This window comes from Oncorhynchus gorbuscha, linkage group LG13, assembly GCF_021184085.1.
Source record: "Oncorhynchus gorbuscha isolate QuinsamMale2020 ecotype Even-year linkage group LG13, OgorEven_v1.0, whole genome shotgun sequence".
Classification (NCBI taxonomy): Eukaryota; Metazoa; Chordata; class Actinopteri; order Salmoniformes; family Salmonidae; genus Oncorhynchus; species Oncorhynchus gorbuscha.
Genome location: NC_060185.1, coordinates 20,761,818 through 20,784,190, shown reverse-complemented (window position 1 = coordinate 20,784,190; position 22,373 = coordinate 20,761,818). Strand labels below are relative to the sequence as shown.

Below are 22,373 nucleotides of genomic sequence, written 5' to 3'. Positions count from 1 at the left end.
AGCCTCTCCCCATCACACAAACACTCACTCACTTGGTGTGGGGACATGTCTGTGTAGCAGCTGTCCTTGCACAGCCTCTCCCCATCACACAAACACTCACTCACTTGGTGTGGGGACATGTCTGTGTAGCAGCTGTCCTTGCACGGCCTCTCCCCATCACACAAACACTCACTCACTTGGTGTGGGGACATGTCTGTGTAGCAGCTGTCCTTGCACAGCCTCTCCCCATCACACAAACACTCACTCACTTGGTGTGGAGACATGTCTGTGTAGCAGCTGTCCTTGCACAGCCTCTCCCCATCACACAAACACTCACTCACTTGGTGTGGGGACATGTCTGTGTAGCAGTTGTCCTTGCAGGGCCTGTCCATCTCCTTTGTGGACAGCGATGAAGGCAGTAAAGGCACTGCTCACTCCTGATTGGACGCTGAGCTCTATCACCTTCTCTTTCACTCCCTCCTTCTCACCATCCTGCTCCCTCTCTTCCACCTCCAGGGATTGGATTAGGGTTCGAGCACCCAGCCTGTGGACGGTCATTCTGGAGAGGAGGGATAGAGAGAAGAATTAGAGGAAAGAGCGAGAGAGAGATAAGAGTTAGGGATACAGAGATTAAGAGGGTGGAGTGGGGGAGAGGAGGGATGTAGAGATTAAGAGGATGGAGTGGGGGAGAGGAGGGATATAGAGATTAAGAGGGTGGAGCAGGGGAGATGGATATAGAGATTAAGAGGGTGGAGTGGAGGAGAGGAGGGATATAGAGATTAAGAGGGTGGAGTGGAGGAGAGGAGGGATACAGAGATTAAGAGGGTGGAGTGGAGGAGGAGGGATATAGAGATTAAGAGGGTGGAGTGGGGGAGAGGAGGGATATAGAGATTAAGAGGGTGGAGTGGGGGAGAGGAGGGATATAGAGATTAAGAGGATGGAGTGGGGGAGAGGAGGGATATAGAGATTAAGAGGATGGAGTGGGGGAGAGGAGGGATATAGAGATTAAGAGGATGGAGTGGGGGAGAGGAGGGATATAGAGATTAAGAGGATGGAGTGGGGGAGAGGAGGGATATAGAGATTAAGAGGGTGGAGTGGGGGAGAGGAGGGATATAGAGATTAAGAGGGTGGAGCGGGGGAGAGGAGGGATATAGAGATTAAGAGGGTGGAGCAGGGGAGATGGATATAGAGATTAAGAGGGTGGAGTGGAGGAGAGGAGGGATATAGAGATTAAGAGGGTGGAGTGGGGGAGAGGAGGGATATAGAGATTAAGAGGGTGGAGTGGGGGAGTGGAGGGATATAGAGATTAAGAGGATGGAGTGGGGGAGAGGAGGGATATAGAGATTAAGAGGGTGGAGTGGGGGAGAGGAGGGATATAGAGATTAAGAGGGTGGAGTAGGGGAGAGGAGGGATACAGAGATTAAGAGGGTGGAGTGGGGGAGTTGGAGGGTCGATGATAAGATGGGGGTACCTACAGTACTATATATATCAAACCATACTACATAGCTGAAATGCATTAGAAGTGCTGGCACAGTTTCTGTTAATGGACCATCATAGCAGTGTTGCCTGTAAATAGTGGCACATTCCCTTAATGCATCTGACCAAGGTCTGCAGTGTTGTTTTTACCCAGTGTCCTCTGTAGGCTTAAGACTGAAGCTCAGCTGGTTCTCAACAGGCTGCTTGGCCAGGCTGTACTTCACTGTCACCGAGCCCTCTGTGTCCCCTGAGCTCTGAGCAGGGGAGAGAATGAGAGAGAGCGAGAAAGAGACAGACAGAACGAGAGAAAGAAAACAAGGAAATACAGGGTTGAGTGAAACACGTGGACCGTGACCCAAAAAAATAGTTGTCTTGCAAATAAGTTATGACCTTACCAGTGTCATTTGAACATTGACAAACTGCATGTTAAACAATAATAACATTCATAACAGTAGAAGGCAGATTCCTCACCTTCCCAGTGAGCTGGGCATACAGAAGTGCCCTTTGACCCTGGAAGAGCACTCTGATTGGTGGAGACAGAGGGGTGACAGACACCTCCTTTGGGACATTCCACTTGACTGAGATGTCCACCACAGCTGGCTGCAGGGCAAACCGGAGAGACTGCATCACCTGAGGGAGGAGTGTTAAGGAGGAGGGAGAGTGGTAAAAAATGTCATTAAAAAAGGAAAGAGATAAAACAAGAGAGAATAAGGAAGGTGATAAATGTTTATAACCAATACAGCCCTCAATTTACACATGTACACACACTGATAAGCTCTTACTTTGGGCTGCATCCTGTCCTGTCCTGTGATAAACTGTGCGTGCCCTCTGGCCTGCTTGGCCACCCCAGAAATGAGAGCAGTGCTGGCCCCCTCCCCGATCCCAAAGGAGAAACACCTGACAGGGACACACCCAGGAATCACTATTATTGTTGTTATCAAACACCAAAATCCTTATCACTTGTATCATTTTCTTGTCCTCGTGGGGTGACTGAAAACACAGACAGGTTGGGTAGGTGTACTTTAGATTGGGTTTTACAATTCATCTTTTGAGTCAAAAAGACCAGTGTTTAGACCTTGACTTTCCAGACAGGTGCAATGGGGTCTGTAACAAACTCTATTAAAACCAGTTAGTCCAATTCTTTCAGGTGGGAGGTGACAGAGCTAGCTATGGGATCTCTGCCCCAACTAGGTAATGATAGGGGAAACAGTGCTTGTGGGCCCACCTGTGAGAACCGGCATTCGTCTTCACCAGATCCAGGACTTCCTTGGTGTTCTCCACCTCACCGTCAGTGAACAAGAAGAGCTGTGGAGGACAGAGCGGGTATGTTGATAATGTGTCAACGTTAAATAATGTACGTGCAGCACTGATACTGAGAATGTTTCCTTAGTAACCAAAAACACAAGTCTATTTGGTGTCCCAGTAATACCACACTCAAAATACACTGTTTTCTAGTGTGGTACTCTGTAACTAAACATGCCCAAAAGGGAATTCCCTCATGGTCTAAGACATTGGTTGCTCCCGTGGGAGACCAGGGTTCATATCCTGCGTGTTACACATTGAAAGGTGGGAGGAGTTTCAGGTGTTTCAAGAGGAACCGGTATGAATCACTGTGTGTGTGTGTGTGCGTGCGTGCGTGCGTGCGTGTAAGGTATATAGAAGGCCAATGAGTGAGATTATAAGAAACAAATATTCAAATGCCACTCCACAATGATACAATAACTGACAGATTTTTGTTGACCACTCAGATAGTTGAGACACTAAAAAACAAACCTAGTCAAACATGATACAGTGGTTCCTTTGGCATCATCAAAAATACATCATCTGTATTTTGGGTAACAGTCGTTATACATTGCCTCACCTATACACGTATGCATAAACTAAAGTAGATAAAAGGACATTCAGAAACTTCCAAAGAAATGTTTGTTGGAGGATACAGTGGCAGGCTTTAGCAAAGGCATTTACATTATTGTTACCTGATAACATTGCACACAATTTATTATTTTCATCTAGATCATTTTAACTATCATTTTGGCTGGACAGCTGACGAAAAACATCATCCCGACTGTCATTGTATAACCCACAGTAAAGCAACGCATGAGGTTCTGTTACAATGGAAGCATTGTTACAGAAAGTACAGACATTTCTCTGTGGGAGTGTTTGTGTATATTATTATTTTTATTTAACTAGGCAAGTCAGATAAGAACAAATTCTTATTTACAATGACGGCCTACCCCGGCCAAACGCTAATCCGGACAATGCTGGGCCAATTGTGCGCCGCCCTATGGGACTCCCAATCACGTCCGGTTGTGATACAGCCTGGAATCGAACCAGGGTCTGTAGTGACGCCTCTAGCACTGAAATGCAGTGCCCGAGACTGCTGTGCCTCTCGGTCTAAGGCACTGTAAGGAATGTAAGGTGTGTTAGATACCTGTCTGGGCTGGTCGGGGAGGCAGGGCTGGCTGTAGATATGTTTTAAAGGCTGGAGGATCTCTGTACCTCCCAGGTCAGCCCTCATTTCTTTCACCTTCTGCAGGGCCTCATCCATAGTCTTCTGGCTGTACTCCACACTCTTACTGATGTCCAGATAGATATACACACACAAGGTCAAAGGGTCATCACCACAACATAATACAGACCCAAGCCATGGACATTTGAATCCTTCCCCTACCTGCTGCAAATGATTAGATGTAAAACAAGATTGAAACAGGGGTTGGAAGGAGAAAACACTCACGAAAAGAAGGACTCATAACTGGACCCAAAGCCGATGATGTTGAAGTAGCAGCCCATGGGCAGGCTTTTCAGCAAGAGCAGCAGAGTTTCCTGCAAGAGAGAAGTCCAGTGTCTTTACTCTTCAATAAACTTTATAGGACAGTCTTTTTTATTTATTTTATTTATTTCACCTTTATTTAACCAGGTAGGCAAGTTGAGAACAAGTTCTCATTTACAATTGCGACCTGGCCAAGATAAAGCAAAGCAGTTCGACAGATACAACGACACAGAGTTACACATGGAGTAAAACAAACATACAGTCAATAATACAGTATAAACAAGTCTATATACAATGTGAGAAAATTAGGTGAGAAGGGAGGTAAAGGCAAAAAAGGCCATGGTGGCAAAGTAAATACAATATAGCAAGTAAAACACTGGAATGGTAGTTTTGCAATGGAAGAATGTGCAGAGTAGAAATAAAAATAATGGGGTGCAAAGGAGCAAAATAAATAAATAAATTAAATACAGTTGGGAAAGAGGTCTTAAAGAACTCGTACAGAGTAACCACTGTACTGGATTTAACGCCAAACTATCTAAACGCCAAACTACTAAATACAGCTGTTCATTCACTAGAATATGGTTGCTGTGTGTGTGTGTGTGTGTGTGTGTGTGTGTGTGTGTGTGTGTGTGTGTGTGTGTGTGTGTGTGTGTGTGTGTGTGTGTGTGTGTGTGTGTGTGTGTGTGTGTGTGTGTGTGTGTGTGTGTGTGTGTGTGTGTGTGTGTGTGTGTGTGTGTGTGTGTGTGTGTGTGTGTGTGTGTGTGTGTGTGTGTGTGTGTACCCTGGCACTGCCAATACGGTCCTGTGACCCAGACCCAAGGTGCATGGGGAATTCCATGCTGCCAGAGCGATCCACTACGAACAGGAACTCCCCGTGTGAGGTCATAGATGACATCACATCCTTGGGGAACTCTGGGTACAAGCTCAGCATGACCACTGGGTCACCCATCAGAGAGCCTGGGGGGGAGAACGAGAGAAAGACGTGTTCAACAGTTTTTCTCCATTTCTGTAAGACGCCTCTCCTTCAGTCTTACCATGTCCCTCTCTATAAACATGGATGACGGTAGTAGACTAGACTACTCATTGATCTCATATACACCAATCTACAACAGAGTACACCCCCCCCCCCTCACCTGGCTTGGCAGAAGCCTGTGCTGCCTCTACTATAGCAGTAGGCTGATGGGTGTCTTGGTAATACAACAACAGCTCAACATCCCGGTCAAACTGATGACCTGCAGCCAGACTGACCTGCAGTTAGAACATTCACATGAAGGCAGAGCAGTCAGAGGGGGAATTGAACAACTATGAAGGATTCTGATGGTTTATGATGCTAGTGAGAGTGCAAGCACACAGACATACACAGTGTACACATTCATACGTACGTAAAGCAACACACTTACACATATGAACACACACACACAGTACCGTGGCTTGGGTTTTCTCTGTGTTGAGGTAGTTGAGTGGGTCCAGGGGACAGTTGGACTCTACTCCAGAGATGGGATGAGGGGACGACACATGGGCACTGAGGGACAGACTGTAGGGGACAGAACCAGCGGGGACCGAGGATACCTGGGCACTGCCAGCACTGCCACTGTCTGACCCTTAGAGAGAGATGGGTGAGGGAGAGAGGAAGAGAGAGGGGAGAGAGAATAAAACGTTTTTGTTCCAGCCCAACACTAACACTCCTTTCATCTCATCAACAACTCACCAAGACTTTGATTAATTCAATAATGATTCATTCATTAAAACGGGACTATAACGAAAGCCTGCACCATCCCCTGTGGGTCTCCAATAGCAGGACTGAAGACCACTGCCCTATGGGACCAGGTACTGGTTCCTAGTCACACTGCTGCCCACAAGGTTTTTACTTTGTTTTGCACTGCCCTATGATGTATTAGTGGTTTGTGTCTCTATACAGGGGCCCATGTTCTTACCCTGGGGTTGGTAACGGGGGTTGAGCACGGCGGGCAGGCAGAGCCTCAGGCCGTCGTCAGCCTGTACAGCCAGCTCTGTCACATAGTCCAGGCTGACAGAGGCCTTCTCCCCTGGAGGCAGACTGCCCACACTCAGCTTGAACACGTCCGGGCTCTCATCACTCTCCTCCAATAGGAAGGCCTGCTGGCCCGAACTCAATGCATCATCATACTGCTCCTGTGCCTGAGGAGGGACAGAGGACCACAAGGACGCATCATCAGCCTGACACAGTATAGTACAGTAGCATACATCCAGGGGAGGGTGCCGTCCGACTGACACTATTCAGGTCAATGGAGTTTGACAGAGAGTCGCTTTGACAAAGCAGTAGGTTGGGAACCAGTTTTACAGGGTCAAAGTCTAATACTGAGAGCAGAGAGCTGTCAACAAACATCTGAATAACTTTTGAAGGCCCCTAGGTCATAGACTGCTGGTTAACCATAAAGTGATAATAATAAGTAATGGATTTAGTTTAGTTTATTTTATTTTTACAGGGACAGTGCACATTAATCAACGTTTCAGTAAAAGTGCCGGTTTTAGCCAGCCGGCTAATTTTCAACCGCAGTCCCTGGGCAGGTTATTAAAAACAATTACAATATAGACAATAGCACCATAGAACAAGCAAGACATAGCAACATAGGACAAGCAAGACATAGCATAAAGACAGAGCAACATAGAACAAAAAGCAGCAAAACAAAATTCATAAAAGCAACAAAGTGTTTCCACACCTCACAAGCTACAGACAACAGACAACATGGAAAGCGGCAACACACAGCTAGGGACCATGTTCACAAATCTGATTGACCTTTAGCCAGGTCTTCAAGCATTTTGTGAAAGTGTGATATGTGGTGCAGTTCTGTTTGTCTGATGGCAGTGTATTCCAGACATGGGAAGCTCTCACAGAGAATGCAGATTTACTAAAGGTGCTTTTCCTTAGGGGAACTATACAGTCACCTCTCATGTCAGACCTTGTGGATCTGCTGCCATATATCTGGGTTTTCTGTTTAACAAAAATATTGAGTGGTGGGGGAGCCAGGCCATTAAGGATCTTGAATACAAGACATGCGTCGGTGTATTGCACAAGATTTTCCCAACTCAAGAGCTCATGCTTTCTAAGGATGTGACAATGATGATGGCTATTGGGCTTCCTATCAAGCACTTTGAGAGCCTGTTTGTAGACAGACTGAATAGGTTTTAATGTTGTACAGCAAGCTTGGGCCCAACTAGTCAAGCAGTATGTTAAGTGGGGGAGTATCATAGAATTGAAGTACAGTTTTGCTACTTCTGTAGTCAAACAATTTCGTATAAATCGGAAATGAGCTAGGTTGAATTTGGTTATTTGAATGACCTTTTTCACATGCTTTTTAAATGAGAGGTTGGAATCAAGTATGATGCCAAGGTACTTAAAATCGGATACCACCTGGAGCTTCTCCCCTGACACATAGACATCTGGCTCAGTAGCATCTGTTGCCCTCTTTGTGAAGAACATGCAAACAGATTTTTTCACATTGAGATGCAAACACGAGTCACTGAGCCACTTTGTAACCTGGACCATTACAGTAGTGAGTTCTTGTGCAGCTTGTTGTTTGCTCTTTGCATGCACATATATCACTGTATCATCTGCATACATTTGAACTTCAGACCCAGTACAGACAGAAGGCAGATCATTAATGTACAGGCTGAACAGGAGGGGCCCCGGTATTGACCTTTGGGGCACGCCCACATCATAGCTACGAGTGGGCGACAGCTCATTGCTCACTCTGACACACTGAGTTCTGCCTTCAAGGTATGATTTCATCCATCTCAAGGCATCAGGGGAAAAGTTGAACTTGGACAATTTTGTGATGAGAATCTCATGGTTAACAGTATCAAAAGCCTTCCTTAGGTCCAGAAACACAGCCCCAACAGCACCCCCTTTGTCCATCTTGGACTTCACATTTTCCAGAAGAAAGCAGTTGGCCGTTTCTGTGGAGTGTTTCGCTCTGAAGCCAAACTGCATGGAGTGTAATGTGAAGGGGCTGTTGTTGAGGTGGGCAATCAGTTGTTCTGCTACACACTTTTCAACAACTTTTGACACCACAGGTAGTATACTAATGGGCCTGTAGTTACTCACGTCAGCAGGGTCGCCTGATTTAAAGATGGCCGTTATTATGGCCGACTTCCATACCCTTGGAAACACACCGAGACCAATAGATGTGTTGGTGACCTTAGTAATGGGGCCAATGAGTGACTCTTTGTAGTTTTTAAGAAAGGTAGAGTCCATCCCAAACACATCTTTGGCTTTAGAGTTCTAAATTGGATTTATATAGAGCCTTTCTACCAACTGAGGTACCACAAGCACTTTACATAGTAAGGGGGAGAACTCATCTCATCCACCATCAATGTGTGGTACCCACCTGGGTGATACACAGCAACCATTTTGTGCCAGAATGCTCACCACACACCAGATAACATGGTGGAGGTGAGGATAATTATTAGGTTGCCATGGAACTGAGTTGCTCTTAAAACTGTGTAGTAACGCTCTAATTACACTAGTAACAACATTTGTACTAACATATTATTGATTGGTATTAACATGAAATCAACCCAAATCCTGCAATAAATTATACTTTTGTAGATCTCAGAAAATTTCATACAAATGTCTATAGTTGCATTTGTCTCATTATTGACTTGTCATCTCTCCTCACCTTCTGTTTCTCCTGAACCTCAGCCACCACCTCAGTCTGTCCTATCTTTGCGCTGAACCTGCAGACAGCAGCCTCTCCCGGCAGAGGGAAAACAAAGATGGCCTCCAGAGGGCTCTGCTCCTGGTTCTCATACTGCAGAGTGGAGCTCACAGTGGCCACATGCCCCTGAACACTCACTTCCACAGCAATACTCTTCAGAGGCACTGAGAGAGGTAGGGATGGATGGAGCAACAGATGGAAGAGAGAACTGACAATGACAATGTTTGGAAACAACTTGGAAATAGTCAATGTAATTCATGGCTCATCTCATGTAAATGTTTAATTTAGTGAAAAACAATATAAATGTGGTGAAATGTTCTGAAGTATTTATTTCATAAAAAGGAAGAGAAACAGACACTGGAAGTAAACAATCATGTCTGCTTTCAAACCGTACCTGGTTCATTCTTGACAGTTACCAATCCACAGCAGTTCTCCATTTTGGCTCCTGTATGGAGAAGTCAGGTGTCATATCATTGTCCTTTTACCGGCATCTTACATGAATAAAGTTCATTGCAGTACAACAGTAAACAGTTAATGGTAATATGCCAAGTGTCTATGATGAATTGTTTTATAAAGGCAGCCACAGAATGCAACCACTGACAGTAGGATGACAGTCATTGAGAGGTTTATCTAACTATGTTGGCAGGGCTCTCCAACAATGTTCCCTAAAAACATTTTTTTACCACGGAGCAAATTTCAAGTCTGCTGAAAGCAAACTGGACATGTTTTAAATATTGTGTAACTTCCAGCGCGCGTTTAATTGTGAACACAGAGGCTGTACCCACTTTCAGTTACAGTTTTAACTGTGGCCAAGTAGGCTACAGTGGCTATTTGATCCTACTGAAGGTCTACCAGTGGCCTACCATCAAAACAATGGAGAAAAATGCATCCCATAACTTCTTAACATGGAAATAGCTGTTCTATCATTCAGCCTACAGTCACAGACAATGTGTGGTGTTCAATGTATGAATACATTACATGAGACTTAAAAAATATATATTTTTTTAAACATGCAGGGTTTGACATTAACCTGTTTATCCACTTGTCCTTCATATAAGGAGGTGAATGAAAATGTGTTTGATGCAATAAATCACTTTACAAAATATTATGCATTATTATTCCCATACCATTATTACAGAGAATCAGACAAATGATGCTTCCCTCTGCCTATTGGCTACTTAGCGTATTCAAGCACACATTGTGTGCTCTTGTAGGAAGCATTCACTCCCCTATTTCTGACTACAAATGATCTATAACAACTGGGCTAATTACTAACGAGCAAAGGATATGAACAAAATTTGCACATGCAACTTTCTTCTCAAATCAAGCACAGCTACTCACGTTCACAGCTGTAAACACAGACCAGTTAAAACTAAATTGCACACATCCATATATGGCAATAGTGTATTGGCATATAAGCCTGCTGCAACTCTGTTAATGCTGCACCGGTCTGTGTAGTGTAGGGGCTGAGTCGTGCACAAAAGGAGTACCATAGAATCCTACTCTGGTGCCTTCTGCCTACAACAAAATCTCTTGCATAGTTTGTTTTGGTGCGTTGCATTTAAAGTGGCTAATATTACGTCAATTCGATCCCAATTGACACGGTAAAGGGAAATGCTGATGGTGTTAACAGGGAAAACTCTAGAAAGTTGGAGAGAAGTTCAATCTTGTGGCTCTCTCGGTGGACAGGTATTTATTCTGGGGTCTACTGCTACCAACATTCAGGTGTTGCACCAATCACATGATTTGGTCTCACTTTTTATAATTGATAATGACCTGGCCTGTGTCCCATAATGAGCCTGCCTTTAATCAGTGGACACCACTCGTTTTTATTACAACACACCTGTCATAGTTGTTTTCTTTACTAAAGTAGAGGTTTATTATTATTGCTAAAGGTACAGCATAAGTGTAAAAATAACTGTTTTAGCAAGAGATTACCTAAGAAAGTAGCAGAAATATGCAGAAAGTAGTTTTGAATGCATTTTATTGAAGGAAAACAATAACAGTCAAACAATTTTGGCAACATGGTGATATATTCTTATATACTGTACAATGAGGAATTCAACTACAAAACACTATTCTTCTCCCATTTTTTTAAACTATTGTCCCCACCCACAAGGTGTATAAACAACAATAAATACAAATACAATAAGATAGATACAAAACAAAAACTTAAAGAACATAAATCAATCAACTCTAATTAGCTCATGTAGGACAATATGCAAGTGTGTGTGCATGGCCTTTGCAGATGTATTTCTCACATGTGCAGCACATCATATTGGTTTTACAGTCCTTCTTGGGGGGGGGGGGGGGCAGAATTGGCATCTCCTCTTCTTGCCTGCCCCAGCTGCAGCCTCAGAACAGCTTTCACAAGCACTGCAGAGGCTGCTGTACGGGGGAGGCGCTCCCTTCTTTGAATGTGTGGTGTTACAAGTGCCTTTCCCACCTGCTCCGGAAACACCCTCCTCTTGTTCCACTTATCAGGCATCCAGGTAGGGTTGATCTTGTTCCATATTACAAAGGCATTGTAACATCATTGACGTTATGGAAGATGACCAGGGGCCAGTGGGCAGTCATCCTCCTGCAGCTGTAAGTTCCAATTACCGTGTCCAGGTTGTCCACGCCGCATTTGTTGTGATTGTAGTCTAGGATGATGGCTGGCTTCATGTTCTCACGATCACTGATCTCAGCCGTTTTGTGCAGTGCTCAGGAGGACCACATTCTTGTTCCTCTTTGGGCACTTCAAGCACTTAACTGTAATTTTCAAAGACCTACATTTGATGTTTAATCGTTTTAATAGCCGACAGAAAAAAAATGAAACAAATAAACATTACCACATTCTAAATATGTGAATAATGTGGGCATTGCCTGACTAAATAGACAGCATACTGCTGTAAAATAGGGACCGTGTAGCAGTCATAAGGACAAAGATTTTGCAGTAATCAGGCAGAGAGGTGGAAATTAATATTAGATTTATTTACACAGCGCTGGTGATGACATGATAAATGTAGAATTCAATTATATTTACAAACTTCTGACTTTAAAAATGTGAGCATTCAAAACAAAAAGGGCCTCTTCTCAAGCAAAACCTAACCATACAAGGCACAGGTAGAGACTCCTAGGCTTAAATGCAGCCTCCCCATTGAGTTACCATACGTGAACATCCCAAACATTTGGCCATACCTATTCTTGGTGCCCAGGCCAGGTATATCTATGCATGCTCAAGCATGCGGGTTCACACATGAAACATTATAATAATAATAATAATAAATGCCATTTAGCAGACGCTTTTATCCAAAGCGACTTACAGTCATGTGTGCATACATTCTACGTATTATGGACAAACCAGACATATGCTCTCCAAACAAAGGAATTGATGCAATCGAGATTGCACCGTTTAATTTGACTTAACTAGGCAAGTCAGTAAAGAACAAATTCTTATTTACAATGACAGCCTACCCCAACCAAACCCTAACGACTTTGGGCCAATTGTGCGCCGCCCTATGGTACTCCCAATCACGGCCGGTTGTGATACAGCCTGGAATCTAACCTGGGTCTGTAGTGATGCCTCTAGCGCTGAGATGCAGTGCCTTAGACAATTGCACCACTCGGAGCCCATATAAATAAACAAGAAAACAAAGACTGCACTGTCCAAATGTTTCAACACTCATAAGATCCCAAAATGAGTAGTGAACATATTTGAATTCATCAAAACTGTAGTTCCAGTTCTTAAGAATGGGGGAGCGGAGGTAGGAGTAAATTCATTCAGGCAATTCATGCTTTGGTCTGCATGCCAGTGTTAGTTCCTGTTGGATTGGGTTGGGAAGGGATGGAATGGCATCACAGAGGGAAGTAACTGGCCAGGGAAAGCTCCACACAGCCAGTCCAGGTCACATGGTCAGAATGGTATTAAAAGCCAGTCCTGACTGCGGTTGGGAAAGAAGGACTGACAGCTGTGCCAAGAAAGTGCTCCTTCATTGAGGCAGAATGCTTTAGTGCAAATGGATTGGATTGAACTAAGCCTGGGGATCTGCCATTGAACTATTGAACTGCCATTGAACTGCCATGAACTGGATTGTAAGAAGGTTGTAAGTTGTAAGAAGGTTTCCCTGTCGGCTCTAACATGGGTTGGGAAAAGGTATCCATATAGTATTACCATTTGCACCTGCTATCAGTTCAAGTAAACAGTCCTTGGTTAAGGTTGTATTATTCCAATGGAAGTTTATGAATTGTTCTGGATGAGGAAAGAGCATCTTCTACTCCATCTTGTGGTCAGTTACACACACACTTCCAATGTAGCTCTGCAATGTCTTCTGAAATACATGCTATTGAAGTTGAAATGTACAATGATTAGGTAAAGGGTTAGGGTAGGGATGTCCCAAGGATTCAACCAACACTTTGAACCACTTTCAGCACCACTCAATAACCAACTGTTTCAAAGCTGCACATTATTTTTGCCAGACAGAGACTATCTATGGCAGGGTTCCCTAGATTGTGGCCCACAGATCAGTCAACAAATTATTTGTAATTATGTTCAGCTCCCCATCCATCTACTCAAGAAAAATATGTCCTGTGGCTGAATCTAGTTGATGATCCCTGATATACAGGCTGTGTGTGCAGCACACGTGTGAATAATAATCTACATAACCAACAAACAGCTTCGGTAATTCATCTGTAATGGAATTAAATAGGTTGATTAAAAATAGCATTATTACAAACATTTTATTTTTTTAACTGGCACTGACAGGGATGATCATCTGGCCTGGAGTGTTTAGCTTAACTGTGCAGCCCTGTACGTGGAACCCTGACCCACGCACCGACAGGGGCATTCCCGTGCTAATGTTGCTTCTTCATTAAATTGGTTTAAGTTTGTATCAAGCCCTGGTTGATCATGCACCAGAACTGCTGGTTGCTGAAAAAGAACATTGCTTTGTACAGTAATACAATATTGGTCTCTCCAGAACATACAGTAATTCCTGAAAAAACAGAAGCTTTGTGCAGAAATGTACATTTTCAAGCATGAAGTTATTGTTAACAACAAAGTATGAAACCACAGCAGCCTGATGAAATAATGTCAATATATGTCCAGCCAGTGTAATCTCTGGTTGAACTGGTAAAATAGAATGGAATGCAATAGTCAATAATAAATAGTACTGTTAGGAGATTTGGAGACCGGGTGAGTCAATTACTAATACTCTTAGTAAAAGTATTTATCTTCAACACGCAATCTGTAGATTTTATACGATTAGATAGATTGAAATTGTACATTAAACATCACAGCATAGTTGAAAGATATGTGTTGTGTAGAAACACGAAGTGGGTGGCCAGCAGAGATAGATGGGATGAGCTGAGGGAAGCTGAGGGTTGGTGTGTGGAATTGGAGACAAGTGGGAGTGAAGTTGCTGTGAGAGAGAGAAAAAAAGTCTAAACAAAACATAGTAAAAGTAGAATGACACTAAGTGGCCGTGTTTTTACAACTAATGCCGGTTTGCCTGAGACTGATGCCATGCAGGTTTTTGTACACATGCATATACACACACTCTCATTCAAATAAACACATAAAAGAACACACACATACATGTAATAGTGCCAGACATGCACACAAACAAAGTAGGCATCGCTGTTATGATTTGTCCTTGATGTCCTTTGTTTAAAATGTATTCTAAAAAATATAAAATAAAATAAAATGTGTTGTTGTTTGCTGTTTTCTTCCGTATTTTTTCTCATTAGTTCATTCTCTTGGCTGTTGGTGCAGTCGGGGGGTTCTTGGGGATGGGAAATGGAATTCATTGGATCTATTTATTTTTTCTCATTAGTTCATTCTCTTGGCTGTTGGTGCAGTCGGGGGTTCTTGGGGATGGGAAATGGAATTCATTGGATCTATTTATTTTTTCTCATTAGTTCATTCTCTTGGCTGTTGGTGCAGTCGGGGTTCTTGGGGATGGGAAATGGAATTCATTGGATCTATTTATTTTTCTCATTAGTTCATTCTCTTGGCTGTTGGTGCAGTCGGGGGGTTCTTGGGGATGGGAAATGGAATTCATTGGATCTATTTATTTTTTCTCATTAGTTCATTCTCTTGGCTGTTGGTGCAGTCGGGGGGTTCTTGGGGATGGGAAATGGAATTCATTGGATCTATTTATTTTTTCTCATTAGTTCATTCTCTTGGCTGTTGGTGCAGTCGGGGGGTTCTTGGGGATGGGAAATGGAATTCATTGGATCTATTTATTTTTTCTCGGGGGGGTTCTTGGGGATGGGACTGTGGGATGGGTCTCGAATGGTTGAGGGACGGCTATTGGGGAACTGTGGGGGGATCTTGGAGGGTTCGGGTTTCACAAGATTGTGATCATGAAAAAGGAAACTTACATATTTTATATCACTATCATGCACCCTCACATAAGGATGGCTCTGTTGCAGAAAGACTGATACATGTTTGATAGTGTCTTGATGCTGTATTGTTTGTCCTTCATGTTCTAATACTTTAATGTTACCCCTTCCTTGTGTTTTTTGTAATAAATAATAATAAATAAAAAAATATATATGTAGTCAATAATGTCAGGAGGTAGGCCTACCTGCCACCTGGAGGTCAGGCATGTCATCTTTCAGAGATTTAGGCTACCACAAACGGAGTTACAGATGCAAGTAAACGTTTCACACTAGTTTGATCAACCAGGATTTTATAAACATTTTGCAAGAAGCTTCTCAGAACAAACACACACACTTGCATTTAGGCTACTTTATCCCATCATACCTGAGGTAGAATATGCAATAGTGCAACATTAACCACAGCAGATAAATAAGTTTGAGCCTGTGATTCATGTCTGTTCAGGGGAGACCAGGGGCAATTGTAACCGGAAGCAAATGAAACACCTTGAATTTCTACAAACCGATACAAGCTAGAGTGATGAAACTCACTCAGTACGCCCATTTTGGTCATTGTACTGTTCTGAGCATTAACGTCTATATGTTGGATAGCATAAATGACATGACTATTGTTGTCTCTTGCTAGGCACGTGAGGTTGTCAAGACTGCTAGGGTTGGAGCAATTGTAGCGCAGTATTAAAATGATCCTGAGCCAAGCAGCTGAATTATGAAAACAAGTGATTTTAACCTGAAGATGGTACGAATTCTACAAAAAATGTCTTTAAATAGCCTTGCTATCCTGTAGAGCAATGGTTTCCCAACCTTATTCAGTTAATGTAACACCAAGTACATTTTGCTTTGTTCAGAGTACCACTGAAGTACCCCCTTTATGTATATTTTACCAGTAGGCCTATGGTCTCATGAGTCTTCTCAAGTACCCCCTGTGGATGGGCCAAGTACTCCCAGAAGTGGAAAGCCAAATAAGTTGCAAACAATATATTCTGGGCACCATCAGACTACTCAAGATGTTTTGAGAGGAACAAAATGTTCATGCAGAAACAGGGGTGTAACTGTAAATATTGGTTATGTAAAGAAATAGCTATATATGATGATGATGATGATATGTAGCCTAGGAAGCCAATAATGCGTGCTCGATATGCACATTGGCTGCCTAGGCTAGATAATTTGCTAATTCATAAACGTTAATGATATACAGTAATATTTCCAACAATTGTTTACAGACAGACTATTTTGCATATAATTCACTGTCACAATTCCAGTGGGTCAGAAGTTTGCATACACTAAGTTGACTGTGCCTTTAAACAGCTGGAGAAATTCCAGAAAATGATATCATGGCTTTAGAAGCTTGGAGATGTACCTGTGGATGTATTTCAAGGCCTGTCTTCAAACTCAGTGCCCTTCTGTAGCTCAGTTGGTAGAGCATGGCGCTTGTAACGCCAGGGTAGTGGGTTCGATCCCCGGGACCACCCATACGTAGAATGTATGCACACATGACTGTAAGTCGCTTTGGATAAAAGCGTCTGCTAAATGGCATATATTATTATATTATATTATACATCATGGCAAAATCCAAAAAAGAAATCAGCCAAAACCTCATAATTTTATTTTTAGACCTCCAGAAGTCTGGTTCATCCTTGGTAGCAATTTCCAAACACCTGAAGGTGCGGCTTTCTTTTATTTTCAAGTTTCTACTCCGCTAGCCAGCACCTCGTCTTAATAGGTGTGCATTTCTTTTTCTTCTAGATCAAACACCTGAAGGTACCACGTTCATCTGTACAAACAATGGTACGCAAGTATAAACACCATGGGACCACGCAGCCGTCATACCGCTCAGGAAGGAGATGCCTTCTGTCTCCTAGAGATTAACGTACTTTGGTGTGAAAGGTGCAAATCAATCACAGAACAACATCAAAGGACCTTTTGAAGATGCTGGAGGAATATCCACAGTAAAACAAGTCCTATATCAACATAACCTGAAAGGCCGCTCAGCAAGGAAGAAGCCACTGCTCCAAAACTGCCATAAAAAAGCCAGACTACAGTTTCCAACTTCACATGGGGACAAAGATTGTACTTTTTGGAGAAATGCCCTCTGGTCTGATGAAACAAAAATGTTTGGCCATAATCACCATCGTTATGTTTGGAGGAAAAAGGGGAGGCTTGCAAGCCGAAAAACACCATCCCAACCGTGAAGCACAGGGGTGGCAGCATCATGTTGTGGGGATGTTTTGCTGCAGTAGTAACTGGTGCACTTCACAAAATAGATGGCATCATGAGGTGGGAAAATTGTGGATATATTTAAGTAACATCAAGACATCAGTCAGGAAGTTAAAGCTTGGTCGCAAATGGGTCTTCCAAATGGACAATGACCCAAAGCATACTTCCAAAGTTGTGGCAAAATGGCTTCAGGACAACAAAGTCAAGGTATTGGAGTGGCCAACACAAAGCCCTGACCTCAATCCCATAGAAAATGTGTGGGCAGAACTGAAAAAGCGTGTGTGAGCAAGGAGGCCTACAAACCTGACTCAGTTACACCAGCTCTGTCAGGAGGAATGGGCCAAAATTCACCAAACTTAATATGGAAAGCTACCCAAGTTAAACCATTTAAAGGCAACGCTACCAAATACTAATTGAATGCATGTAAACCTCTGACCCACTGGGTAAATTAAATAAATAAAAGCTGAAATAAAAATCACTATTATTCTGACATTTCACATTCTTAAAATAAAGTGGTGATCCTAACTGACCTAAGACAGGGAATTTTTACTAGGATTAAATGTCAGGAATTGTGAAACTGAGTTTAAATGTATTTGGCTAAGGTGTATGTGAACTTCTGACGTCAACAATATAAATTAAGTGAGTTTATTTTTTAAAGTTTATCAGGGGGTGCTGCAGCACCCTCAACACCCCTACTTCAAGCAGCTATGGATGGAAGTGTCTTACATAAGAAAAATGACTGGCCTAGTTCAAGTGGGCTCCGGGCAATAGAGTAACACACACAAAATCACAATTGCCTCTGGTCTCCCCAAAATGATTAATTTCTGAACGTTCTGTAACGTTGCGCACTCTAGAACAGACACTGAGGCGTGGTCACTTTGCTCGTTGCTCCGCTGTCATTGCGTTAATTCTAGCAACCTAAACCCCCATAAAATACATCCATAAAATAAGTATGGTATGATATGTGGGTGTAATCGAAATGAATGGCTATTTCTGGCGAACATTTATTGGCCACCAACATTAATAAGCAAAGTAGGTTCATTTCATTTCAACATATGTTGAATATTTTGAGATAAATAGGAGAATCATCCCCAAACGACGCAGTCATGTAACATATTACCTTGACATATGTGATAGGCTAGTTTTCAATGATTTCCTTTTACTGGTCCTGGAGATAAAATCACACCGTTTCAACGTTCGTGTAGCATTAATATCAGAGTAGGCTACGTCTTCCTGGTATATAAAGATTAACGTCAATAGAACACATTGCCCAATCAACTCATTGGCCAGTGTTCATAGTCACGCCTGCCATCTTCCTTACCATTGGTGAAAAGACACATTGGGCCTATTCAACCAATCGTTGTTTTTGCGTCTGTAGTGCAGTTTTTTTCTACCTTATGCACATATTTCAATTGGCTATAGCAATTCGTCAATGGACTGAACACTAAACATAGGCGTCTGGTCATTGTGCTTGTAGACCGTCAATTCATTAGATATCTTCTGTGAGATTGAAGTACGGTGTTACGACATTCTGCTGCCCATATTAGGTTTAATAAGACGTTATGGTTTTATTTCACTAAAGCAGAAAAAACTAAAAGGATTTTAGAGATTAAGTGAGTTGAAAATAGGTCTGGGCACTGTTGAAGCAGCTAAGAATAGTCGGTTGTAGGGTTGATCTGACAGTGTGAAGGATGTATTGGGAGTATCCCTGCAACTCCAGGGGAGGTTAGATTCCGAAGCGTCGTCCAGAGTGTGTTCCCGAAAAAAATCATCCTAGAGTGTCTGTGTGGGCGCTATTCTAGCCTACTCATCCTCATAAGGAGGTACCGAACCACTCCTCATGGACCCTATTAATCAGGTGTGTTCAACAGTGGCGAAAAAGGTACCCAATTGTCATACTTGAGTGAAGATTCATTAATAGAAAATGACTCAAGTAAAAGTCACCCAGTAAAATACTACTTGTGAAAAAGTCTAAAAGTATGTGGTTTTACATATACTCAGGTATCAAAAGCAAATGTAATGGCTAAAATATACTTAAGTATCCAAAGTAAAAGTAATTTCAAATTCCTTATATTAAACAAATGAGACAGCACAATTTTAAAAAATGGAAAGCCAGGGCACGCTCCAACACTAAGACATAATTTACAAGCGAAGCATTTGTGTTTAGTGAGTCTGCCAGATTCAGAGGCAGTGGAGATGACCAGAGATGTTCTCTTGATAAGTGTGTGAATTGCACCATTTCCCTGTCCTGCTAAGCATTCAAAATGTAACTACTATGTCTGGGTGTCAGGGAATATGTATGGAGTAAAAAGTAGTAAATGTATGGAGTAAAAAATATTTTTTGTATTTTAAATTGAACCTTTATTTATCTAGGCAAGTCAGTTAAGAACAAATTCATATTTACAATGACAGCCTACTTGGGAAGGTGGGTTAACTGCCTTGTTCAGGGGCAGAATGACAGATTTTTACCTTGTCGGCTCAGGATTTGATCCAGCAACGTTTCAGTTACTGGCCCAATGCTCCAACCACTAGGCTCCCTGCAGAGAGTAAAAGTTGTCCAGAATATAAATAATAAAGTAAAGTACAGATACCCCAGCGACGACACGGATAATATAGAGCTGGCTGACTTCTCCGTGCGTCAGCAGGACAGAGCAGATACGTCTGGTAAAACGAAGGGCGGGGAAGTGTGTATATTTGTCAATAACTGTTGGTGCGCGATGTCTAATATTAAGGAAGTCTCAAGGTATTGCTCGCCTGAGGTAGAATACTTCATTAGCTGTAGACCACACTATCTATATTGTTCGTAGCCGACTATTTACCACCACAAACCGATGTTGGCACTAAGACCGCACTCAACGAGCTGAATAAAACCATTAGCAAACAAGAAAATGCTCATCCAGAAGTGGTGCTCCTAGCGGCCGGGGACTTTAATGCAGGCAAAGTTAAATCCTTTTTACCTCATTTCTACCAGAATGTCACAAGTGCAACAAGAGGGAAAAAAGTATACTATACGCAACAGGACTATTTTGCTAGCACAGAATGGAACATGTTCCGGGATTCACCCATGGCATTGAGGAGTATACCACCTCAGTCCCCAGTTTCATCAATAAGTGCATCGACGACTTCGTCCCCACAGTGATCGTACATACATTTCCCAACCAGGATCCATGAATTACAGGCAACATTCGCGCCAAGCTAAAGGCTAGAGGTGCCTCTTTCAAGGAGCTGGACACTAATCTGGACGCTTATGCCCTCAGACGAACCATGAAACAGCCAAAGCGTCAATACAGGACTAAGATTGAATCATACTACACCGGCTCCGACGCTCATCAGATGTGCAGGGCATCTCTGGTCATCTCCACTGCCTCTGATCTGGCAGACTCACTAAACACAAATGCATCACTTGTAAATGATGTCTTAGTGTTGGAGTGGGGGAGAGGAGGGATATAGAGATTAAGACGGAGTGGGAAAGATGAGGGTCGATAATAAGATGGGGGTACCCACAGTACTATATATATCAAATCATACTACATAGCTGAAGTGCATTAGAAGTGCTGGCACAGTTTCTGTTAATGGAGTGTCATGGCAGTGTTGCCTGTAAATAGTGGCACATTCCCTTAATGCATCTGACCAAGGCCTGCAGTGTTGTTTTTACCCAGTGTCCTCTGCAGGCTTAAGACTGAAGATCAGCTGGTTCTCAACAGGCTGCTTGGCCAGGCTGTACTTCACTGTTATCGAGCCCTCTGTGTCCCCTGAGGTTTGAGAGAGGAAAAGAGTCAAGGAGAGAGACACAGAGAAAGAGATAAAACAAAAGAGGAAATGTTGTCTTGCAAATAAATTATGACCGTACCAATGTCCTTTGAACATTGAAAAATTGTATGTTAAATAATATTAACACACATAACAGTAGAAGGCAGAGCCCTTACCTCCCCAGTGAGCTGGGCATACAGAAGAGCCCTTTGACCCTGGAAGAGCACTCTGATTGGTGGAGACAGAAGGGTGACAGACACCTCCTTTGGGACATTCCACTTGACTGAGATGTCCACCACAGCTGGCTGCAGGGCAAACCGGAGAGACTGCATCACCTGAGGGAGGAGTGTTAAGGAGGAGGGAGAGTGGTAAAAAATGTCATTAAAAAAGGAAAGAGATAAAACAAGAGAGAATAAGGAAGGTGATGAAAATGTTTGTAACCAATACAGCCCTCAATTTACACATGTACACACACTGATAAGCTCTTACTTTGGGCTGCATCCTGTCCTGTCCTGTGATAAACTGTGCGTGCCCTCTGGCCTGCTTGGCCACCTCAGAGATGAGAGCAGTGCTGGCCCCCTCCCCGACCCCAAAGGAGAAACACCTGACAGGGACACACCCAGGAAACACTATTATTGTTGTTAGTTGTAATCAAACACCAAAATTAGGCTATCAACCAAATCCTGATCACTTTTACCATTTTCTTGTGCTTGTGGGCAGACTGAATTAAAACACATAACTGTCGGGGAGAGTTGGGTAATTTGAGCTACATTTTTTAAAATTTCATTTCACCTTTATTTAACCAGGTAGGCTAGTTGAGAACAAGTTTTAATTTACAACTGCGACCTGGCCAAGATAAAGCAAAGCAGTGCGACACAAACAACACAGAGTTACACATGGAATAAACAAACATACAGTCAATAATAAAATAGAATACCGTGTGTGCAAATGAGGTAGGATAAGGGAGGTAAGGCAATAAATAGTTCATAGTGGCAAAATAATTACAAAATAGCCATTAAACACTGGAGTGATAGATGTGCAGAAAATGAGTGTGCAAGTAGAGATACTGGGGTGCAAATTAGAAAAATAAATAACAATATGGG

The 22,373-nt window shown here is 42.8% G+C and overlaps 1 protein-coding gene and 1 long non-coding RNA gene across 11 annotated transcripts in view; both read right to left on the bottom strand.

Moving 5' to 3' along the window:
- Positions 1-18,763, bottom strand: part of LOC123992569 (von Willebrand factor A domain-containing protein 5A-like) — a 34,865-nt gene extending 16,102 nt beyond the window's left edge. For 5 of the 10 annotated variants that reach the window (XM_046293799.1, XM_046293794.1, XM_046293798.1 and 2 more), the window contains exons 1-14: positions 18,641-18,760; positions 9,317-9,367; positions 8,884-9,086; positions 6,160-6,382; positions 5,651-5,826; positions 5,359-5,473; positions 5,007-5,182; positions 4,190-4,278; positions 3,887-4,031; positions 2,681-2,760; positions 2,238-2,352; positions 1,927-2,085; positions 1,606-1,709; positions 321-538 (exon numbers count right to left, since the gene is read on the bottom strand). In XM_046293799.1, coding sequence (XP_046149755.1) covers positions 321-538; positions 1,606-1,709; positions 1,927-2,085; positions 2,238-2,352; positions 2,681-2,760; positions 3,887-4,031; positions 4,190-4,278; positions 5,007-5,182; positions 5,359-5,473; positions 5,651-5,826; positions 6,160-6,382; positions 8,884-9,086; positions 9,317-9,359 — 1,846 coding nt within the window. In that variant the 5' untranslated portion in view covers positions 9,360-9,367; positions 18,641-18,760. Of the gene's footprint in view, positions 1-320; positions 539-1,605; positions 1,710-1,926; positions 2,086-2,237; positions 2,353-2,680; positions 2,761-3,886; positions 4,032-4,189; positions 4,279-5,006; positions 5,183-5,358; positions 5,474-5,650; positions 5,827-6,159; positions 6,383-8,883; positions 9,087-9,316; positions 9,368-18,640 lie in introns of all 10 variants that reach the window. The other 5 variants (XM_046293793.1, XM_046293796.1, XM_046293795.1 and 2 more) reach the window with 3 other exon arrangements.
- Positions 18,764-21,174: 2,411 nt separating this feature from the next.
- LOC123993857 lies at positions 21,175-21,865 on the bottom strand. The gene is made up of 3 exons (XR_006831527.1): positions 21,760-21,865; positions 21,447-21,605; positions 21,175-21,272 (listed from the first exon to the last, which is right to left on the bottom strand). It is a non-coding gene; the product is annotated as an uncharacterized LOC123993857 (long non-coding RNA).
- Between the last annotated feature and the right edge of the window lie 508 nt (positions 21,866-22,373).